General features: G+C 37.9%; 1 protein-coding gene across 1 annotated transcript; it reads left to right on the top strand.

Annotated features, from left to right (window-relative positions):
* The first annotated feature begins 42 nt into the window (after positions 1-42).
* On the top strand, positions 43-16,521 carry C1H21orf91 (chromosome 1 C21orf91 homolog). Its single transcript, XM_003202867.4, has 4 exons — positions 43-307; positions 11,520-12,053; positions 15,154-15,216; positions 15,680-16,521. Exons 1-4 carry the CDS (start codon positions 184-186, stop codon positions 15,838-15,840), a joined length of 882 nt encoding a protein of 293 aa, XP_003202915.1. The 5' UTR covers positions 43-183; the 3' UTR covers positions 15,841-16,521.
* Positions 16,522-24,560: the final 8,039 nt, after the last annotated feature.

Raw genomic sequence — 24,560 nt, 5'->3', positions numbered from 1 at the left:
GGGAGCACCGTGCGATGTGGCCGCCGCCCGCTGCGCCGCCTCTCGTGCTCCTAGAAGGAAACTTGGCCGGGACGGAACGGTCCTGCCCTACACGCGGCTGGGCTTGGGGAAGCAGTACGGGGATGTTACCAGGGTGCTTGGAGTAACAGTCTTGCGCCTTGTTCCCTCCTCTTTCAGAGCACGATGAACGAGGAGCAGTTCGTCAACATCGACCTGGACGATGACAACGTGTGCAGCGTCTGCAAGCTGGGCACCGAGAAGGAGACGCTCTCGTTCTGCCACATCTGCTTCGAGCTGAACATCGAAGGTACGGTGTTAGAGGGGCTCCTATCGTGCCACTGCCCCGGTGTGTGGAGCTGGGTGCAGACGGAGCTCGTTGGAAAGCTCCCGCAGAGCTTCAGAAAGTTGTGTGCTAGAAGTTTTCTTACTGACCAAATTAGGCTCCTTCCTGGTAACAGTAGGTTTTTGAGGCTTTCTAAAATAACACTTGCAAAGATGTGATCAGGTTTCAGCAGCTTCCGCAGACTTCTGGCGTCAGTTCAGGTGGAAAGCACCGTGTGTTCGGCCTTCGCTCAGCGCTTCGGTCAGTGGTAGGGGAACTACAGGTAGAACTCAGTTCAGCTGCGAATCTCATCGCGTGACTTTCTTGGAAGCAGATCAGTGTTTGATAGAAATCATCAGACGTTTGGTGTGTGCTTTCATAAGATGATATGTGCAAGGTGATAAAACCAGATTCATCACCACAGCATGTTGAAGTTTCACATGGAATCACTGTACACAGAACTGTAAGGGGTTGAGGAGGGACCTCCAGAGATCATTTGGTCCAACCCACTGCTAAAGCACTTCCCTATGGTTTACGAACTGTGAAGTAAGAGTTTTAAAAGGCTGGCCTTGTAAGCATTGTTTCTGAGCTCCAAGATCACATAGGTTCAGTAAAATGTTTTTCTGTACAGTTTTACAACTTGAAGACTTGTTTATTGAATGAATTTATCTTGTTACTTTTAGTGCATTAGAGATTTCCCTTTTTTAAATCAAGTAAGCTCTTATGTTTTTTTCTTAAACGTAAGCACCATTACTTGATTTTTGGGTGTTCCACTTATAGAAAGTGGTATTTGCCAGTGCTGCAGGCATGTGACCACCTAGGCTAATTGAAAGTGCTGAGAGCAATTGACTTTAAAACTGTTTCATGAATGTTCCTATTTTTTGGTGATAGTAAGATTCAGTTTGTCTGATATATGTGAGACACTGAGACTTTTTACACCCAACTCTGATGGGAGTGAGCTGTGATCTATGAGCATTGTGCCTAGTGGTCATGTTGCTTATTCTGAATCTCAGGAACATAAGGCCATTATGGCTTTTTTTTTCTTTTGCATAGTGTTAATATCTTGATCACTGCAAAATAAAAAGTACCTTATTTTCTGATAATTCTGTCTTCTGTGCCCTATTTGATAAGATGTTACTTTTATAGGCAGTGGAGCACTGCCTCTGTAAATGACTTTAAAATGTGTCTATAAGAATTTTCAGCTGACCCAATATGTAAGCTGATGCTTTACCATATTCTATACCGTATTCCTCCTACTTCTGGCATATCTGTTGCTTTCATCTCCTGTATTTTCCTATGACAAAGACTATGATTTTATATATAAAACAGCAGTTTTCTAACAGTTCTGGATAGCGAATTAAAGGATAATTCACTAACTCAGGATATTATACTGGATGTTTTCTTATCAACTTGCCACTTACATTTTAACAGGCTTCACATAACTACTTGTTGCACAGAATCAAAGTTATGTATACTCTGTAAATGTACTGTCCTAGACGCACAAGTATGGGTCGTTTTTGCTCGTAGTTCCTTCTACTTAAAAATCATATTTAAAAATCCAAGCAGTTAAAACACATGTAGAACTCTCATTTTGTTCAGTTATAATTTTAAGAGAAATAGGCTGTTATAGATATTTATGCAACAGTTAGGGCAGCACTGACGGATTGCTCCATCTTCATGTTGATGTGCACACCTACCTTCTTCCTCTGTGACATAGTCACAGCTAAGCATCTTGCAGGATGCTTAAGTATTCCACCATTTGCAGCAGCCCATGGCAACTTTCACATATGAAATTCTGGAAGAGGTTTTCCCCCAATTTCCGTGTTTAAAATGGTGTAGTATTCTAATGCTTTAATAGAAGTAGAATTTTCTCACTGATTTCATTCCTGCCAGCGTCACTTTCCTCAGAGCTGTCAATTGTAAATCCAGTCACATGGAAATGACCTAGCTTAAAATTCAAGCTGCCCAAAGCAGACTTCCTCAAAGGTACATGAACAAAACTTATTGTACAGAAAACTGTAGAAAAACTATTGTACAAAAGTCACAGCTAGCTGCGCATTATAGATGAGCATTGGTGAATCTGTGTGTCTTCACATCTGTGAATTCAGCAGCTGTAGAAGTTTGCGTAGATGGTAATGTTCTTGATCAGTTAAGGAGGATGAATAATTAGAAACAAGTAAAACAGGGAACACCCCAAATCTTTAATGACTCAACACACATCTTCCTGCCTCAATATTGTTATGGGCCTCAGTTGTTTGTTTGTTTTTATATAGCTTTGTTTGGACAATAGATTGATAATGATGCATGATTGAAATAAATATTGAAATTCTTTTTCCAGTCATTTTATATGGAAGACTTGTACAGAAAGCTTTGTCTGCCTTAGCTAGATAATTGCTGACTTTCTGAACAAGAAAAATGTTGTTTATGCTGTCATAAAACCTTTGTTTTTAATCAGAAATATGTCTCTGTCATATTGAATACTAGACTTCTAAAGCTTAAATGGAAGAAGAAAAAAAAAGGTGGCTTAAGTTGTGGTGGTTCTTCTCAGTGTTTTTGTTAAGTCACGGAAACAACTGGTTTGAGTGCAGCTTGGAGTTCAGCTCTGGTGTCTATCCTGAATTTATTCAGGAGCTTTGTATGTATACATGTATGTATGGATAATAGGGCCCATTTCTCTGAAAGATTCTTGGAAGGGAACTTTTTTGGTGACAAAACAAGAAGAAAAGGGCAAATGGGCATACAGAATAAACAAAAAGCCAAGATGCAACTATTATGTTGTCAAATTTTCTTGAGGAACAGGGAGAAATTAAGGTAGAGGAGAGGATAGCAGTGATTTTGCTGATCTTCAGTCTAAATGTGGGTGGACAAAAGGACAGTATTCTGGTCTGTCATGCTTTCACTGTCTGCTTAGCTGCTTTGAGGATTCGTTTGAGGAAGCTGAGCGGACTAAGCTATGTGTAAATACTTTGTTTATTCCCAGACTTAAGGATCATCATCAGGTGATTTAACATGTTTGTTTGTTAATGTGATGCTTAAATTTTAAAGTACTTAAGTATGAAAAGCAAAGCTGCAATACCAGTGCTTTGTTAAACTAAACTGGTCCTGTATAGCAGTTTTAAAGTTCTAGGTAGGATTTAGAGTATGTAGGTACTGCAGATCTGCTGGGATTTGCCGTTGGCCTTTTGTATGCCTTCTGTAAGCAATGTGGACGTCAGAGATTGTTGTGTGCTGTCTTGGTTTTGAGTAGGTGCAGTGTTAGTAATCTGTGATTGAAACAGGAAGTGTTTTAAATTCACGTGTAACAATTGTGTAAGTCAGGAAATAAGGCAGTATATGTTAGTTGGAGACTAGTTTCTTCTCAGGAGCCTTTTCATTTATGGTTTCAAAACTTGTAATACTCACAGTTCCGTTTTTATTATTTGTCATAGATGGCATGTTTATCTTACCCTGTTTTTATGCTGGCATATCTTAATGCAAAATTGTTTTAAATTGTGTTAGTTTTCTGAAATTCAGCAGTGTGTAGTAGGTGGGAAGATCTGATAGAGCTGATTTTTTACTTATGGATTTGCTTGTCTGGTGCTGTTAATTGATAACTTGCTTCCATTTCTGTTTAGAGTTGAACAGCGGCTGGATGGTAAACGTTGGAAGTTGAAACCTAAATCTGTATTGCAGGCCTTCTAATGTGAAAGGTGGGGTGGGGGAACAGATAACCCAGTAATTGCATTGATTAATGTTAAGTATAGTTACATTCCCATGATACTTTAAAGTGCAGATAGACTCAGTATTTTAGGCAATTTCAGCATAAGATTTAGTGCATCCCAGTCTCAAGGTTGAGACAAAGATGCTATAAATTAGTGTCTTGGCTTGTTGGGATTTGTTGTTGTTGTTTTGTTTTCCTTTCTGTTTTCCTTGTTTTTCTTTTGTTTTTTTGCTAAGGTCTATAAGATCTTGTATAATATCCTTATTCTGTGTTCATCTTTGAAAAATGGGATTTCATTCTTAAAAGTTTCACTTTTTTTCCTTTTATTCTTTTCAGAAGAATATTTCACTGAAATGAAATAGGTGGTAAGGTATAGTTGAAAAGATTGGAAACTGTTCTACTTTCGTTCTGTTCCAAAGTATTACACATCCTTTTTTATTTTTTTTCCACCTCAATGTTAATAAAATAACAGGAACTGAAATGCATTATTCTGGCAACAAAAGTTACAAACTTTCATCATTGTCCTTTGGGGCAGACAGATAAAATCTTGTGTTAAGGTAGCACTTGCTGTCCAGGGGTATGACTCATTTCTGCAAACTTGAATGGACTTGTAGAACTAGCTGCAGCTTCCAGTAAACCTCTTAACTATGAATTCAAGTCCAGACACATTTGGAGATGGTATTCTTAATCCGTGAAGTGCCATGTAAGTATTGCTGAGTGAGTTGAGCTGTGTGGCTTGTTCTGAAACTATATTTTTGAAGTCTTCAAGCTAGGGAAGTTCGTACATGTAAGCAAGTAACTTGAACAGTTAATCCTACTTACCTGGTGTTATCCAGAATACAGAAATGCCGTCTCGTGGCTTTTGTTCTCTTCTGGGTGATCTGACTAGTCTTTCCTTAGGAAATGTGAGACACATCTAACATGGTGGTTCCTGTAACGAAGTTTTCAGCAGGATTCATTGGTTCATCTAATACAAGCAATAAAATCTTTTCTAGAGAGCATGAATTTTGGAAAATTGTTGAAAGACTCGATTGGATCCATGTTCTATCTTATATGGGATATGTTTGCTATATGGTAAAGTATAAGCAAGCTGATAGAAATCTGGTAGGAGGTTTTGTGTCCCCACCTGATGTATGGAATGCGCTGCCTTTATCAAATGAAAGTGAAGACAGAATTTTAATTTGCAAACAAGATAATATCTACCATTTGTTTTGTTTTGGAAGTTAATGAATAAATAGCACTGGCATTTTTCCTTCCAGCTAATCTAGTAAATCACAAGATCTAACTCTGCAGTGAAATTGCCTGAATACACTTAGAAAGTAGCACTTGGCTTTAAATCTTGTCACGCAGGTATGTTGGAGATAAGTCTCTAATGATCACGTTTCTCAGTGTTGGCAGAGTTGTGCAACTAAGAGTAACAGTTTTCCTCCACCCCTAGTCATTTAGATGTGAGGGTGACATGCTGTCATAGGTAGTCATGGGCTGGTTTTATTTAATGCATTTTGAAGAGGTCTTGGGGTAAGAACCCTCTTCTTTTAGCAGTCTGAATGATCTGACTAGTGGATAGACGAGAACATGTAATGTCTCAGAGCATTTCCTTCTGTGCTGCAGGTCCTAGCCCTGCACACAAGACAAATCAAAACTGAGCTTGTCTGATCTTAGTGTTTTGAATGGAGATGCAGTTGTTTAGAGGCTGCTTAAGCATCAGTGTTTCAAGAGTAGTACTGTATGCAGGCGAGGGGGAAAATTGAGCAGAGATGCAAATGGAATGTTTCAGAACTTGTAGTTGAAGCCAGAGCTCTTAAAGAAGGCAGCCACAAACTGAAGCTCTTCACAATCTCTTGCTTACAGGATTACAGGAAAAGGTGTACGTGCTCATCAGAAATATTTCTAGAGGTAACTTCTTAGGATGAAACACATTTTTCAGTGGCTGTGAAGGCAGCGTCTGACCAGCAAAAACTAAAGGTGTTATAATTCAGTCATCCATTTCATTTACTTTACCAGCACTGTACAAATCTGTATTATGAAGTGCATTTCTTCTTATTTTGCTACCCCTAATAACCATACGTACTTCATGAAATTATGGAATTTGTATGTATGACGGCCACTAGCACTTTGCAGTTTTCCTTTACCTATGGTCAGGTATAATTCTTACCCAGAAATATTTGTAAATTCTTTAAAGAGATTTTAATGTGGCTTTAATTAAGCAACATTAAAGAACAAACTTGAAACAATTAACTTTGTCTAGAACTATCCATGTTCATTTTAATTCCATCTTAAATTCTGTGGGGTTTTTTATTGGTTTGTTTTTCTTCAACTGTTTGGGCTAAGGCTATTCACTGCTGCAAAATCAATTTGTTCCCTGCATCGCATTATAAATTGCTAAGAATGGAATGCAGGCTTTTCTTTACATGGAACTGCAAGACTGACTAAGGAGTATTTACAAACGACAGCAACAAACCCAGGAAGATAAACAAGCAAGCTAATGATCTTTTTTAATGAATACGTTTGTGAAGAAATGTGAAGTAGTCTCTCTGTTCAAGAGCATTCTTCCTGAATTGAACTTGTTTATTATAGTTATCTCCAAATCAAACTATTGTTCTAACTAGCCTCGTTTATAAATATGAGCAAACATTTCAATTTCATGCTGTATCTTATTATGAAGAAGAGTTATGCATAGTTAGTAACATAGTTGTTCTAGATGTGCTGTTTGCAAGGACAGAATTAAGTCTTTGTAGGCTTCGTCACTTCAAAAGAAAACTTTAATTTGATGCAAACTGATTTATTTTCTTGTACAGATTACCTAGAATTGATGGAATTTGATTACACGCCTAGTTTTGCAGTAGATGTTCTCTCTCTTCTCTGCTAAGTTTATTCTTAAGAATGACTGGAAATTAGAAAAATGTATGCTATTTCATATATTGTTTGATTACAAATTTGTTTACAAAATTATTTTGCAGGAGTGGGTTAGAACTCAGTGTTGAGAATTACAGTGGCATAGAGGAAGAGTTTCTTTCTTGCTTAGCGTACAAAGCAAAATACTCAATTTTTGGCATAAATGCTAATCTCTTAAGTTCTTACCATAGTCTCTTTTGTTCTTGGAAGTGCTGAGCATACAAAGAGTAGTGCTGAGAAAGGTGATATATAATACTCATATTTCATATAACACAGGTTATTAGAGTCAGGAATTGGTGGTAAACACATTCTTTTGTTATTTGTCTCGAGGTTTGGCATCTTCCTCTGGAGCTTGTTCATTTGAATTGTCATCTATTGCATAATCTTGTTTCCTGATGGCATCTGTCTTGAATGAATGGTCTTCTAGATGTATCGCTCATCCTCCCCCCCCCAACACACATACACTCTTAGGCCTTAGGTAGAACTTCCCTGCTCTGGAATTGTTGGGTTTTTGAGTATTTTTTTCTTTCTCTGATAAAACAAGTCTGAATGACAGAACGTACTTGAACATAGTTTCTAATCCTATTCTTGGAAAGTAAGACAGGACAAATGTACACATTCCTACAAATAAGGGGAAAACAAAGAAACAAAAAAAACCCGATGATTCTGTGTGGTGCTGACCTGAAAGACCAGCCAAAAGCTGAAAAGATTGAGATGAATTTTAGCAAACAGGAGAGTTGAGACAGAGCTGAAATCCTGTGAAAATTCACAAAACTGATAGGCAGTAGCTATACATCTAAACTATGGTATTGCTTGATGCAAAGTACTGAGGTCTTACTTTGTTTTTGCGTTGAATAAAGTAACTTCTTCTCTAAGACTAAATCAATATGTAAAAGCTTAAGCAATTGTGTAGTCTGAAGGCATCTTTTAAACCAATTTTGTATGATTTCTTTTCCTTATTGTTTTGAAGGGTACCTGGATAGACCTGTTTAGTTATTCCAGTGCAGCAAGAGAGGAGATTGGTTACACATTTTGGTGTGGGATGGGAGTTCTATTCTTGTAGACTGTGTTTTATAATAATTTGTTCATTCTTCAGAAATAGTGACATCGTGGCTAATAACCTGTGGCTGATAAATAACAACATTTTGAAGTAAGCTTTTTTTCCTCCTGTAACAGGTGCACCTGAAGTTAGCAATGGTTATTACTGAATTCTGATAAAATAGATTTATTTCCTTGAGCAGCCTGTGGAGTGGGAAAGTTAACAGTACTCAGAACTCTTCTGAAATATAACCTTATCAGTAGGAAAGAATGTTCAGTTACTTTATGCTCATGACTAAGACAGGAAAGTCAGATGGGCCCTTATAAATCCATCGTGCACTTTCTCTTCTTCTGTATGACTGATACTTGTGCTTTTTCTGCCTTGTGTAGTCTTATACCCTCTGGGAAAGAAGAGGTCATGCCTAGAATATGGTTCAACTAATAAAGAATGCTGAGATTTTCAGTGATCTCGGTTTCTTTTTTGTTTGGATTTTTTTCTGTTGTTTTATTCATACAGTAGTATTCTATCTTGCCGAATCTCAGATTTGCAGAAATAGGTGAGTGTTTAACATCTACAGTGAAGATTAAATGTGTGAAACCTGGAACCTGATGTGTGTCTCTTAGCCAGCTGCATTTCTACCCTAGGATTTCCTATACACTTTCAAGTAGAATTTTCTCAGGTTTGTCAGTGTGTAATCCAGACTGCAATTCTTTGCCTTTGTCTTCTGAACTCTTAAGCGTTTTATTTTACAATATTGTTGTACTTCTATTTCCTATTTGTTGTCTTTCTGCTTAGTAAAATATCATAGTATATCCCAGTGGAATCAATTACTAGCCTTTTCTAATTTGTTTTCATATATTTACTGTTTAACCTGTGTAGATCTGTATGCCCAAAAATCAAACTATAAAAGCATTTTAAGGAACTTCATAAATATTGTTCTTTTTCTTTAATGCAGATGAGAACTTTTTTCTGGACAAGTGGTGTGTTACTCTTAATGTGATATTCTAACTCTATTCTAATTATTTTTTTAATTAGCATTATTTTCACTAAAGCTGCAGCGTTCTGTCACTTGTGCAGGTGATTTGCGTTGTGATTGCCTTAGAAGTGATAGAATGTATAGATAAGGGAGTGTAGCAGGAGGCCATTTCTGTTGAACTAGCTTTAGGAATCTTTCATTGAATTTCCATGGTTCTGTATTTCTGTTTTTAATAGAAACTGTGGCAGTCCTTACACCAGTTTTGCAGGGCTGGCAAAGATGTATGGAAGAGTGCAAAGAAGTAAAAATTTGGTGGTTGTTTGTATTTTTTTTTTTTTAATTTATTTTTTTATTTATTGTCATTAGTTTTGAGTGGGGAGAAGACTGATGTCCCAGAAGTACTGCATATGGCAGTACCTGTGAAAAGCCAGAACACAGTGCAAAAGTGTATCCCAAACCTTGCTAACTGTGCTTCTCCTCCTTTTTGCCAAATCTTAAGTATTTGCTTTAGACAGAGTTGCTCTGTCCTGTCATCAGAAGATAGTGGCTTCATTTATTCAAGTTAAATGAAGTTATTGTATGGGAAATTGCACAAGACTGTTTTTTCCTGCCAGTCTATTGAAGTTTCCTCTAATTTCAAAAAGGAGAAGAAATTTACGAGGAGAAAAAAAAAAATGGGTAAAACAGATAACATTGAAAAGGATTAGTCTTAGTTTTTTTGTAGGCTTGGAAATGTTGTGAAGATACAACTTTAACTGACGGTGTTGTTCCTTTATGGATTAAAGATTTCAGAGTTTACATGATATTAGGTGACTTAAGCAGACTTGTTATATTTGAATTATTTTAGTAAGCCATGAAGTCAAATGTCTTACCTTTCCTTGTTTGCACTAGATATAAATGCTTTGTGCTTATTTTTGTTTGCTTTTAATGTCTCTGTAGAGACAGAGGGGGGGAAATAGCCATTACAAGCAGACAGACCACGTTGACCTTAAGTTAGTGAACGTTTATTTGCTGGAGAGGATTGAAAGATATTTTGAGGTACTGGGTAAGAATCTTGATCTAAGAGCTGTGAAGAGGACATCTGTCTTTGTACTTTGCTGGGGAATTTCTTTCCTAAAAGCTGCCTCTGGTTAGGGTTCATTTTAATACTTAGTTCCTGGATAGCAGGAGTGTCTGTTCTCATGACTTCATCTTTATTCTCTGCTGCTGAGGATAAAGTTTTTCAGTATTGTCATTTTGCCCCATAAATTGTATGTGCACTCATACAAATTTAATACAAGTTATCATTTGTTAATTGTTTGGGATGGGGTGGACTTAGTTCATCACAAGAATTTAAGTTGCAATATAACATTTGTTGTAATGTGTAGCTTTTCATTAATTTCTCTTTAAAGTTACTTATCACATCTTGTTGCATTTCATGGTTTTTCCTCTATTTACATCACTTCTGTTTAGCTTTTATATGTGTTAAGGAGTAAAATGGTGGCAGCTCACCCAACTTAAAGATCAAATTATATTTTCATATGTTGATTGTAAATATTTTGACTTCAGTGAGCGTTGAGCATTTTCAGCCAGTGGTTCACAGGCAAGCTTTTGATTGTCCGTAATCAGGATCTTGTGTTACAGATTTTATTTTTTTGTTAATTTTGGGAATCTCCCAAGTAGCGTATTTGTTTGAGATAAAAATCTAGCTGCTCAATATTCTAGACGTGGGTTTTGGATCTACTGCGTAGTGAGTCTGAATAGGTTATCTGCTGAAGCTGCAGAAAGTAATTTGGTACTGGAGTGCTATTCACTTTATGAGATAGTTATTTCTCATGCCATCTGTCTTATTGTCTGTCAGTCTTCATAGATTGTGTTCCTTTTTAACATGTTAATCACTATTAATTTCTTTGATGTCTGAGTAGGCTACCTGCTGTGGCTATTTGAGTAATCTTTAAGAGAGGACAATCAAAGAGAATGAGTAACCATCTTACACAAAATTAATTTCAGGATGCTTTCATGTTGGAGAGTGTTGGCAGTGTTAGAACTCATTTCTCTAGCTCAGCTACAGGCTTGTAGTAATGCGAAATAATAAACTATGACTGAAGTCTACATTGTATTTGACCGCTTGAATGATACAAACCTGCACACTGCAATATCCAAACACATGGCTTAAAGCATTATGTGTAGAAGATGTGGGCACAAGTGGCTGTTATCAGGATGTTCTTGAGTACTGTTCCAAAGAAATGCCTGATATGTAGTTGGAATCATTTAGGACAGATTATATGTCTGTATAGCTTTCACGTAATATGTACGCGGAGTTGGCAGCTTGCTTCACCTCTGTTATTGCACGAGAGGCATGTGGAAGTAATTCCTGCACTAGGGATTACTGTGTGCAAAATACTTTGTGTGTGAAGGATTTGAGATGAGTGGAATTTGAGATCATTTTAGACTATCGCATATCCTGCTTTACTTCAGTGATTGGACTATTAATATGAAAGCATCAGTTAACAGTTTATTTTCTTGGTTAATTACAAGTAGAGACTTGGGAAAAAAAAAAATCTGAATATACAGTAACTGAACTTTTTTTTTTATTGTGTCTTTGCAGGAATACCAAAGTCAGATCTTCTACATACAAGATCTTTAAGGGGACACAGAGACTGCTTTGAAAAATTCCATTTAATTGCAAATCAGGACTGCCCACGTTCAAAGCTCTCTAGAAGCCCATATGCAGAAGTAAAAAGTATCTTGAGCAAAAAAATTAACTGGATCATACAGTATACACAAAACAAGGATATAGACTCTGATACCGAAAGCTCGAAAACATCCCAACACCCGCTTTTTAACTTGAGACATCAGACTGATAGGAAACTGCTCCCACAGTTTGACTCTCCAGTACCTAGATACTCTGCAAAATGGATAGATGGAAATTCTGGAAGCATCTCAAACTGCTCACAAGGTCTGTTAGAACAAAGCGAACCCACTGATTTCAGACTTGGTATGTTACAAGAAACAGGTGCTACGTTCTGTTGCAGCAGTGTCTTGTGGTCTAATCGCAGCCAAGCCCAGAAGACTGAAAAAGCTGACAGTGATTCACTCACCAGTGTTCACAGAAGGCATCCTCATTACAGCAGGGAAGAATGTAAGTGTATTTCTATTTAAATGCAACATAGCAAGCAAGGGGCATCCTCTGAAATATCTGTTGATCACTTAGTGTTCCCACAGGGCATTAATTCACAGCCTGAAATGCGGCTTTTAACGGTTTGGAGTCTCTGTAAAATCTGTGAATAAGGTGACAGCATAGCTAAGCAGATTGGGGAGGGGGAGGAGGAGGCTGTTCATTTGTTAGTTTTGATATTTTATGTTTGCTTTTTAGTTTTTCTATTATTTATGCTCCAAAGGGATGCAGGGCATGTTTAATTCATGCAAAAAAGTTATTGCTACAGTTGATGGTGATGAATCTTTATTACGTCAGTCAAACAGTTCTGCTTGTGCCAATTACTAAACTCCTGAAATCCATGTGTCAGGTGTCTTGAGTTACCTTTTGTACAAAGCCACTCAAAACAGCAGAAGAAATTAAGAAATTAAGGGTGAAATAGCAGAGCAAATCTGTGAAGCAACATGCAGAGTTAAATGTTGCCAATAGCGGTGGACTCTGTTTACACTTCATTAGATTTTTTTTTTCTTCTCCTTGTTGAGCATAAGGGAAGTACGAAGGCCCTCATGCTGCCATGTCATCTCAAACACTGTAGAGTAGACCTGGTGATTCTGGTGATAAATGTGGTGATGTTGAAAGCAGCAGAAAATTAATTTTCCTGTTTCCTGTAGCAGGTAATCTCTAGAAAAGTCTTCACAAAGTAATTGGAAAGTGCTTCTAAATTTCAAAAGATATGAGAAAGAAGAAAAAGATCGTAAAATGTTCAGTTGAAAAATTAGGTAACGGGAAAAGAAGACAACAGTAGAACTCTGAATATCAGAAGAGTGAGAAAAGGGGATGCTGTGTTTAAAAAAAAAATAAAAAAAAAAAAAAGTTTCTTTAGACTACTATTTTTAGTAAACTAACAAAACTCATCCTTGCAAAGTTTGGTTATTCTTCATTATTTACAAGAAGATTTTAAGTGCTGCATGATGTTTCATATTGCATTTGTAAAAAATTAGTAGTCTTACAGCCATAAATCAAAACAGATGTGTTGTGCTGTTTGACCACCTGTCCTCTGGAGTCATAAATTGGGATTAAATACATCAGGGCAGAAGTTAACAGAGGAATTATAAAAGCTTGACCTGGTTTATGGAGTTATCTAACTGCAGTTAGTCACTTGGAATTTATGTCTCTGATTTCAAGACACGGGAATATAAAGCCTTTTTAAGCATCGTAACAGATTTATTTTTCTTTCCCCTATTTATTATGACTACATAATACATTTTTAAGACATTTTTGCTTTATAATATAAGTAATCTTTTTGCAGTATTTAGCTCTTCTGCCTTGAATGCTGCTCAGTTGAAAACTGGTGCTTGTCTAAAGTTTTCAGTCTAGTCAGGCTTTCTATACCATAATTAGGTGGCATAATTGATATGTCCTCATATACACACTGATCAGGGCTGATGTGTCCTGATATACACACAAGGGTAATGTGTGAACCTACCTACTTGCTACAGCTGATGAAATTTTAATGAAAACAGTGAAGTAGAAAGTAACTTCTTAAGGATGGGTGTAGAAAGAGAGAGAGATTTCTTGTATTTTTACTTATGTATTTATTTATTAAGCTATTGATTACCATATTAAATGTTTTCATGGAGTTTAAGAAGTCTTAACTTTTAAAGGATAGTGAGATGTGAGAGAGGAATTTTCTGTTCTATTGATAGCTGAAAGGAGTACTACTGTAGTTGGCTGTCAGAGGAGGCAAGCGGATCCGCTTCCCTATGAAGTGGCCTTATGTCTTGAGTAACAACAAATTGGCTCTTGTAGTTGCTACTGACTTCTTTGATTTGGCAATAGCAACATAAAGTTAATGCCCCATAACTGCAAGATGTGAGAAAGGTTGGAAGAGAAACCATAGGGAAATAAAATAGTCTTTGGGGTAAGTAAAAATCAGCCTCATCAGGACAAAGTTTAACAACATAAAAACTTCTTGCATTCAAAAATCCCTGAGCAAAAGTTGTTATTGCAGCATGTTTCTTTTTCCTTAACCTCCATGTGAGATAGTTTTGCCAAGCTGCACCATTTGGGGTGGGAAGCTGAAGGGTTTACAAGGTATTAAAGTCTGTTCCAGTGTCCTGGTTATCACTATCATCAGTTTCTGCCATTCTGTCCAATTTATCACCCAACAGAAATGGCACACCAACCTCTTCCCACATCATCTGAGTTGAGGACATTGCTTCCCTACTCACTACTGTTGATTCAGATCTGCATAGAATACTTCCAGAATTCTCTCCATTGAGGTTTAATACACATTTTCTCTGAGGATGAGCAGTGCGTGCTTGTAAACTGAGATGGGTAAGGGGGGGGGGGGGGGGAGGGCTTATGAATGATGCAGAGGATCTTTTAGTTCTCACTACAAATGTAATGCAGGAAGATGAGAAGTAAGCCTTTTGTATGTTGGTCTTTGCATCAAACTGAGGTTTTTCTTCATCAGCTGTCACTGAGTTACTCTGTGGAAACATTATTTCTGTGTTATGGATTTCTATATTATGGAGATATTATTTCTGTATGCCAAAAACAGAACTTTCTAGACAACAAAATGTAGTTATGTGCTGAAAATTCTGTTCAGGAGTGTTTTCCTATGGACTTCAAATAAATAAATAAATAATAATAATAATAATAAAAAAATAGCAGGACTTGCTTCAGTATTGGCTGCTTGCCATCAGTCCATCAGTTGAACAGATGTATTTGCAGGGGTCAGGTTGTGGAAAACATGTTATGCTGTCAGAAGTCCTCATAGAAGTGTTTAAAGGGGGCAAGCAATCTACAAACAATTCCGATTCTGGGCATTTCTATTTTGATTGCTTGATTTGACATTGAGGAAAGGACTTTCCTATGGAGTTGAAATCTATGTCAATGTCAAGAGACACTTTTCAAGTTTTCTAAAATGTATTAATGAACAGTGCTGCCTCTGATTTACTGTCATGCAACGATTGATCATTAGGCTGCAAATTTAAAAAAAAAAAAGAAAGACAAAAAGGCAATCTGTTTAGGGCTGTTCATGTTACTTTTGTAGAAGTGATAACTGATTTTATTGTTACAGTGAATGCGATGACTCCTGGAGAGCTAAAGCAGCTGACTGAAAAACTGCTCAAGCAAATCCAGGGTGAGAAATTTTCAGTACTCTTTGTTTTAGTTTTGTACTGCTTTGTAATAAAGAATCTTCTATTTAAAAAAAAAAAAGTGAAGGCTTTACTGTCAGCTAAGTTTTGAACTAAAATCTCTTTGCACCTTGTTCCACGTGCAAGAAACTTAAGTGCTTCTGTTATGTAACCGTAACCTTCTTGAGTGACATAAACTTGCACATAATGTGCATTTTTCTTTTTTTCAACTGGATTCAGCTTCATTTCAAGTTACAAACTGATCCACCTTGGCTCAGGTCTCCTAAAACATAACTGGTGATTCTGTTTAATATACAGTGCATATCAGGCTGTGCTGAAGCTTGTTCTTGTGTGTGAGCCCACTTGATGATTAAGAAGGCACAGATATTTATGTCACCATTGCTTCTTAACTCTGTAATAAAAGTACGGTGACCAAATGCATTAACCTGACAATCAATGTTCTTGCAGATGTGTTTGAGGAACTGACGCAGCAAGTCCAAGAAAAGGACTCTCTGGCTTCAGAACTGAATGTCCGTCATATTGCTATAGAGCAGCTGCTGAAGAACTGCTCCAAATTGCCATGTCTACAAATGGGACGTGCGGGAATGAAATCAAATGTCCCCATATGATGGAGATACAGCTCATATCCCCTATAGAGCTGACTTTCCCTGGTGGCTTTGATAACTATTAAATACAGCTGCACAGATATTTAGAAGCTTTTGAGGAAACTCAAACAGCTTGCTCGTTGCATTCCTAATCCATATAAAGTCTTGTTCCACTTCGGTTTTAAGAAAACAGGCAAATATTGTAGGTATTTAAACCTTTTGTAATGGGGTTTATTCCCATTCTGGTTTGTTTTTGCCCATAATGATGCATGAACCTTGAACCAAATTTTGTGTTCTGTTGATAATAAAATTGTTTCTAACAAAGAACGACCTGAACCTGCCCATTCCATACAGAAGTAAATCTGCCTACTTATACAGAGGAGGAATAAAAAACTGAGTTTTGATCAGATTTGATCATGTTACATCAAAGAGAGCTTTAACAGGAGAACAGTATTAATGAAACTCATGTCTTATTTATTATGAGCAATATTTTATTATTGAGATTTTGTACTAAATAATGCTATTTTAGATACTTTTCCAAATCTCTTTATAAAATGTCTGAACTACTCTGTGTAAAGTTTATGCCTTGTGTATGATTGTTTATCCTTTTTCAGGTCTGTATCTTTCACGATACAATGTTTAAGAGAAAAAGCGAACCCAAACCTTATTTCCCAAAGAGATGAATTTCATTTATTTAAAAAAAAAGTAGGTGGTGCATCACCTATTTTTATCAAATTTATAACTGAAAAATTTGTTTCATGAGATATTTAAAAAAAAAAGGAAAAGCACAGCACTTCGTAATACAATCTATAGTTAGGATTTAATGCGTAGAAGTTGTTTTGTATGTGTGACATTTTCAATGCTGAAAAAGATGACTTCAAGAAACTAAATAAATTTGTAATACTGCATTACTGTCGTGACTTTTTTTTATGAATTTGTATCTGTGATGCTTGTATTTCAGAATGAGAACACCAGTAATGGCACATTGTGAAACAGAGTAGTCTGCTTTTTTTAGAACTTGTATTGGTCAGTCATACTGAAAAATTCTTGTTAATGTTTATTGAAATAACTGTAGATCTGCATTTACATAACTGAAAGTGACAGGTTTGTACTGGAAAAGTAAAGAGGTGGTGACAGAAGCTTTATTCTCCCTAAAGTTCATCTGTTTGCTCTGTTTTTAATCCCTTCAAGTAGAAAGTGAAAGTTATACAGAATGACTAGCAAGAGGAAAGATTCAGGTTGTTTTTAAAGTAAAACTGCAAATTAGCTTAAGTTCAGTTTTTTCATCATCCTACCTGACATCTGAACCACATAGAACAGATATTTATTTATCTATCAGAATGCAGTTGTTAAAAGGCATTCTGAGCAATGTGAGAGTGTGCAAGACCAGGACTTGAGCTCATCTGTCTCTGGGTATTTTGTGGTGCTTAGGAAGGGAAAATAACAACAGCGTTATACTGCTTGCAAGTAAAAGTGAGTATATAAGTAAATGTGCAGTAGGTAATCCCTGATTTTGGCTGTCAGAAGATGTATTAATAAGTATTGGGATTAATCCAGTATGAAAATAACTGCAAATCATAGGATCATAGAATCACTCAGGTTGGAAAAGACCTTAAAGATCATCCAGCCCAACCACGACCTAACCATCCTACCCTAACTCTAACAACCCTCAACTAAATCATGTCCCTGAGCACCACATCCAAATGTTTTTTAAACACATCCAGGGATGGTGATACAACCATCTCCCTGGGGAGCCTATTCCAATGCATAATATAAGGTGAGAGGAGAAATGTCATCATTACTTACATCCATGAAAATGATCATCATTCAGCCTATAGTAGACTGCATCTAGAAGTCCCCAGCTATCTGATTAGACTGATGAGGAATTTCATTTCACTGGATAGTGAGGTGTTCTGAAAGAATTAGGTTGTATTTCTGCTCTTGTCTTTGCTTCTGTGGGGATTAGAAGCATAGTATGGATTGTATTTTTGTTAGATTAGATTTTGATACGAGCAAGGTGAGGAGAGTTGTTCTGTTTTTAAGGTAGGTTATCATTAAGGACAACTTCTAGAGCACATAAGCCATAGGAGCAGAATTTTTTTAATGCTTTGCCCTTGATCAGATTTTGAATCGGGAAGAAAGCAAGTCCTAGCTTATGTGCTTAAAAGAAAATCTAACTGTATAGCTGCTGCTGCTGCTGCTGCTTCTTATGTTCTGAGGAAAATGCTTAGAGTGCAGAGGGGTTAGCATGTTCCCCAGCTGTCTGGCAGCTCAGAACTAGAGCTGCTGTTGTATGTCTTTGTATATCAGGAGTTAAAGAGATAGATGTGCTTGTGCCCCTGGATGCTTGGCTTCAAAATCATAGAATGGCTTGGGCTGGAAGGGACATCAAAGAACATCTTGTTCCAACCTCCCTGGCATAGGCAGGGTTGCCAGCCACTAAACCAACGTGCTATAAGAAAATACCATCACATGCATGGAGTTTCTTTCCTCTTGCTTTCCCTGACTTTGGCTGAGAAATCTATAGAGTAAATCATACCTCAAATTTGAGCTGTTTCTGTATATGTAATGTTGATCCTATGGGTATTCAGATGCAAGATGTGTTTTGAGTGAGTGATAAATAAGCTTTTCGTGGGAGGAGAAAAGTGTTTGCAAGAGTGATGAGGCTATGAACACCAATCAAACAAAAGCCAATATGAAAGCCTTAGCAGCTTGAAATTTAGTAGTTTTTCTTTGTATTGCAAACTATTGCTCATTGAAAATATGAGCAAGAACTGGCCAGAAACTGATGAAGCAGGGATCTTCATGAAGTGCTCTCTGAAAACACACAGAACTGCTACTGCTTTTCTATTTTTTGTTGTTTATTGCTGTGTTTTTTTAATTGCTGGTGGTAAAGGACAAAAGGAATCCTAGTTTTTTTGTGTGGGGAGGGTGATTTTTGCTTTTCACAAAGCCATATGTTACCAATAAAAATATTCTCCTAAACTTAATATTAAATCCTATTGTTACTTTCTTTGTACTGCAGTGCTTGGAGACCCCAACAGTGAGAACACAGCTGGATGTAAAGCTCTCAGACAGTAATTAATTTCACAAGGAGGAGTCTTGTTTGATCAAAATGAGATCCATATGAGTATAAAAGCTCAGACCACAGAGTTGGATCCATTTAAGAGCTTAATCTATTACGTTCATGTAGATTCTTCTTGGTTTTTTGTTTTGTTTTGGTATCTCTTTTTTTGTTTTTTTCTTTTGTTGTTTTGTTTTTGTTTGTTTGTTTTGTTTTGTTTTTATTGGAGGGAGATTGGGAACAGTTCAATAACTGCATTATAAAAATGTTGCTATTTTCTCCCCTTTTCCTAAGTTGAAATCTCGTGTTGGATGTGGATATTGTTAGCACCCCCGAATGGTGATGCATGCTCTGGTTTCCATGCCAACGAGCCATTTCCAGAAAGAGGGTATGGGGTTTGGGGCTTGTTGCTGCTTTTTCATTAATCAAACCCTAGGAACAGAATTGATTTTTGTTTGTTTGTTTTTGTTAGACATCTTTCTTCCATGTAACATTCCCTAGGTAATGCAGCTTCCTTAATTGGAAATGCAGATTGCATATGGCAGTTATTTATTAGATCGTACATGCAGTTAAATTTGGTTTGTAAGATTTAGGCTGACTATATGTTTGAACACCAAGATTTAATTTTGAGGAATAAATAATAAAATAATGAGTTACTTTCTTTTTCAGATTGATAGCTCATTCTTTTCCCCAGAATTTTTGTTTCTCAGTCAGATTAACATTTTAATTCTGTTTTTTACTGCATATAAAATTAGCGATGTACAATGTAAAACAACAACAGGGAAACTCTAGTAATTGCATTAAAGCAAAAGTCCTTTTTTATTGCGTTGACTGAAGCAGCCATCTATTCACTTGTGTTTTGCAGTAATTAAGTGAAGCTTTAAATATTGATTTTAAAAGAAAATTGTATTAAGAAAGGGTGTCTGAATGAAGGGAAGTAGGAATGCAGGAAGCGGTAGTTCTCTAGGTAGATAAAACTCTGCAGTAGAGTGGAAGAAATGGAGATGCTGCTAAATTGCTGTTGTTGTTTGGCAGTGTAATAATAACATGAGTCAGTTGTGGATTCCACTCTGAAATGAAAGACAGAACTTACCACATTTTTCTTCCTCATTTAATTTATATCCTTATAGTGCCCATCACCAGAGAGTTCTGAAACCTACAAGAAATGTCTTGCAGTCGTTTCTTCATCTACCATCTGCTGAACATTTATTTAAAGAACTGGTTTCCTCAATTAGTGAGAACAAACTAATTTGCCAGTTGAAAGCGCAGTTGCAGAGGCGTTTGATTCTTTTCTGTAGGTCTGTCCCAAGGTAGCCACTTCCAACATCTCCTGGCACTTGCCTGTATTGACCTCCAGTACTCACTGTCAGTTCCATCCTTGCATTGCCATGAAAAGCCTGAGAAAACCATCATTTTTCAGCTAGCACAAACAACAATGAAATCATAGTTCTCAGTACTTGTAATTCATGGGCATTTCCTCTTTGCCCCTCCAGTGCATAACCTGTACTCCTTGTAACCCACAGTTACCTTCCCCACCAGCCCCCTCCTGGTTCAGTTGCTTCCTTTCCAAGAGTCCTAGGGACGGCTGCCTAACCTGCACATGGATTTACAAATGTTGCCACTGCAGGAGAGGGAGCTGTGAGAAAGTGCAGGAAGAGAAATGCGTAGAAGAGAGAGATGAATCAGAGCATCTAGAGCAGGGCTATAAAAGCGATCCAAGCGATGGGACCTCTCCTACCACCTCGGAGGACAGTCTGAGAGAGCTGGGACTGTTCAGTCTAGGAAAGAGAAGGCTCTGGGGACACCTGAGAGCAGCCTTTCAGTGTCTAAAAGGGAGCTATTACAAAGAAGGGGACAGACTCTTCAGCAGAGTTTGTGGTGATAGGACAAGGGGAAATGGCTTCAAACTAAAAGAGAGGAGATTTAGATTGGATATAAGGGAGATTTTTACAATAAGAGTGATGAGGCACTGGCACAGGTTGCCCAGAAAGGTAGTGGATGCCCCATCCCTGGAAACACCCAAGGTCAGGCTGGATAGGGCTCTGAGCAACCAGATGTTGCTGTGTCCAGGTGTCCCTGTTCATTGCAGGGGAGTTGGAGTAGGTGACCTTTAAAAAATCCCTTTTAATTCAAACAATTCTATGATTCTATGATGATTACTCATGGATTCAAGAATAGTGGATGTGAAATTCATAAAATCATGAAGGAAAAAGTGCCGAGACCGCAGCCAGTCGATTAGGTTGGCGGTGTAGACAATGTGGTGAGCGGGTGTGATTAGCAATGCCCACAGTCTGCAAGTCTGTCCTGGCCTCAATCTTGCTGCTCCCACCGCCCCCTCCATGAGCAATGCCTGCCTGCTCAGCAGACTTCTCAGGCTTCTGACTGGAGTGTCAGCATGCTGCTCCTCAGCCAAATAGCTCTGTAAGCCCTACTGAGCTTTGTGTGCGAGAAACCATATATAATTGCTTTATACTCTGAAGCTGTCTGTATCTAGTTTTGAGAGCCTCTGCAGTGCTACAGTTGGCTAAATACTCAATACTCAAGCACAAAAGATGCCTGCTTTTGTATGACAAACACAGTCTTTAGGTAAATTTGCAGCTGTCCTTGCAGGAACATCTTGAGGGTATTTATTATAATACTGGCTGAACCTAAGATAAGCATGCAGCAAACGTCCTTGATGCCATGTAAGCCTATCAGTAGAACAGGCCAGATATTTCAGGAAAAAAAAAAAACCTTACGGTTGTAAATTTCCAGTGAAGATGATGTTTTACAAAGTAAGGAAAGATTTGTTTGTGAACAGAGATGAAAACACTAATAACGAAATTTAAAGTTGTCAGTAAATGTGCAAAAAAAGTGTGCAACTGTTGCATTTAAAAAGAAAATGTTTGACTTGTGACAGCCTACTTATGTACACCTATGCTAGCAAACAGAATTAATGCATGTCTTTTTTTGCAGTCTTTATCTTTTGATGTTGTGTGAGTTAGTTTCTGCTTTTTATTTTAAGAGTAGACAAAACAGATGATACTCCTTCATAATTTTGGTCTAATGGAAGTACCTGAGGGAAGATGCCAGGGCTTTTCAGCCTGGAGAAGAGAAGGTTCCCAAGAGACCTTATAGCAGCCTTCAAGTACCTAAAGGGGGCCTACAGGAAAGCCAAGGGAGGGGCTTTTTATAATGACAGGTAGCTACACCGTGAACGGGAAGTGGCTTTAAACTGGAAGAGAGTAGATTTAGACTAGGTATCAGGAAGCAATTCTTTAATGTGAGGGAGGTGAGACACTGGAACAGTTTATCCAGTGAGGCTGTGGATCCCCCCCTCCCTGTAATCATTCAAGGCCAGGCTGGATAGGGCTTTCAGCAACCTGGGCTATAGGGAGGTGTCCCTGCCAATAGCAGGGGAGTTGGAACTAGGTGATCTTAAAGATCTCTTCCAACTCATACCATTCTATAGTTCTAAGACTGGATCAGACATTGGTCATAAGATGAAAAAGAGCTTACCTAAAAGCTAACAAAGATGTTTCAAAATGGATTATTTTCAGGATGATATTATTTGGCACTGATGAAAGTGTGTGCAAGTTTTAAAAATCACCTGACAAACGAAGGCTTATGCAGCGCTACATTCATCTGTTCTGGTCTCTCAGGAACTCTGGCACTGGCACAGCTGCCCAGAGAAGCTGTGGTGCCCCATCCCTGGAAGTGCGCAAGGCCAGGTTGGATGGGGCCCTGGACAGCTGAGCTGGTGGGGGCAGCCCTGCCCATGGCAGGAGTTGGGGTGGGTGGGCTTTGAGCTCCCTTCCAACCCAAGGCATTCTATGGTTGCATGAACATTTTCTAATTTTACTGCAGTTTGATAGAAGTTCAATAGCTAAAAATGTAATAAGCAGCTAAAAATCTCACAACCTTTGCAAGGTTATGAGGCTAAGGGAGATTTTATGAAGCCCTCTACAAGCATTTCACTTACAAGGAAAAAAAATGTCAGCAGAATAAGGTCACACCCAAGTGTCTGCACCTGGCAAGTGAGATGATTGCGTAGGGGGGTAATGCCACAACTACAATGAAAGCTTTTCTCAATGCCTGAGAATAAGGAGAATTCAAAAGTCTGTGGGCAAAAAGGCTTCACTTCTTGTCTGCTGCAATTGTGGTGATGCCTTGAGATGCTCCAATGCTGGTGTGCCCAAATGCAATCCCACTTCCCATCAAGCCAAGATCAACAGGCTGTGTTTCTGATTGATTTCCTGCTGTGGGTTGAAGCAACTGCAGAGCAGCTCCTGCTTGGTTACTGAGACAACCCCGTGATGTTATCTTTTCAGGATGCATCAGAACAGAGATCATCAAGCCATCAGAGAGGGGCACTAAGTGATGTTTCACGTGAGCTGCTCCTAGAGTAGTAGAGTGCTGCTGTTAACCTTGTGCAGCTTCCCTTGGCTGCCTGTAAGGAATGTCAGAGAGCACCAGCTTACCAAGAGGTACATGCAGCTAAAAGCTTTTCTTTTCAAAGTGTCCCACAGAAGAAACGAGGTTAACAAGAAGAGCAGTTAATAAATCTGATGCAAAACCACCAGGAGTCTTTGGACTTCTTTCTATGATCATTGTTTCTCAGCAGCTCTAAAATATGACAGAATCATAGAATCATAGAATCACAAGATTGGAAAGAACCTACAAGATCATCTAGTCCAGCCGTCCTCCCACCACCATCACCAATCTAGTGACTTCTTTTTGATTTCTTTAAACTGTAATCTCTGTTATGATAGCTAAATGCACTTATTGTAGTATTTAGTTTTACTCACAGCAACATAATCAATGCTAGCTCACTTCAAGCCTTGCATATTGCTAGGGTGCTGCACTGACACCCAGTGAAGATGCTTCATAGCAAAATCCTCAGCAGCAATAGAAGGTCTGCTAAGGCTAACCCTGGAGAAACTTGCGTGTAAGTTGCTGCCTCATCACTTGTTCAGAGAAGAAATTTTTCTCCATATCCAACCTGAGCCTCCACTGGTGCAACTTGAGTCCATTCTCACTTGTCCTGTCACTGTTACCTAGGAGAAGAGGCCAAGAAAGTGAGTGCCAGCAGCTACTGGCTATATTCTTAAAATCAGTTAGATATAATCATGTGTATCTAAAATTAGAACTTATCTAAGAAATTTTCTCTGTCTTATTTGCAACACCTACTGTGCTTTTCTGTGTATTTGGAATGCGTATGACTCAACATGCCTGTTGATTCTGTGGTCAATCTGATACAGAAGATAATTCAATGACTTCTGGGAATACAGAATACCTATATACAGAGGACGTATGTAGAAAGCTCATGTAACAGTGTGCATTGCAAAGCCTTAACTGTTGTATCCTGTTAGTGAAGAGACATGGCTAAAGATTGTGTTGTGATGTAGCCAATGGCAGCCTAACTTCTTTTAGTCAGTAACCCCAGTTTGGTACAGAATGGCTCTAATAATTCCTCTTCTGAGTTGTTTTTTGTTTGTTCTGTTTTGTTTTGCTTCCTGATATAGGAAAAAAATAAATACTCTGCAAAGCTAAATGTCAGCTTTAAGTGATAAGGCTTCCTTAATCCTCCTAAAAAAAGATGAAATTACTGAAAAAGAGTTTCCTGATTTTCAGCCGTTCAATGATTTTTGCTAATCTACTGAAGCTAAAAAATACTGTGGGAAGTCAGTTTTCACTGCAG

The sequence above is a fragment of the Meleagris gallopavo genome, chromosome 1 (genome assembly GCF_000146605.3).
Source record: "Meleagris gallopavo isolate NT-WF06-2002-E0010 breed Aviagen turkey brand Nicholas breeding stock chromosome 1, Turkey_5.1, whole genome shotgun sequence".
Classification (NCBI taxonomy): Eukaryota; Metazoa; Chordata; class Aves; order Galliformes; family Phasianidae; genus Meleagris; species Meleagris gallopavo.
This window is presented reverse-complemented; position numbering and strand designations above follow the sequence as displayed.

Bases quoted from the DNA above. Each gene is read 5' to 3' on its own strand.
- C1H21orf91 (XM_003202867.4), top strand. From the start codon at position 184: ATGAACGAGGAGCAGTTCGTCAACATCGACCTGGACGATGACAACGTG. The intron at 12,054-15,153 runs GTAAGTGTATTT...TTATTGTTACAG, and splicing joins TCATTACAGCAGGGAAGAAT to TGAATGCGATGACTCCTGGA. The intron at 15,217-15,679 runs GTGAGAAATTTT...ATGTTCTTGCAG, and splicing joins ACTGCTCAAGCAAATCCAGG to ATGTGTTTGAGGAACTGACG.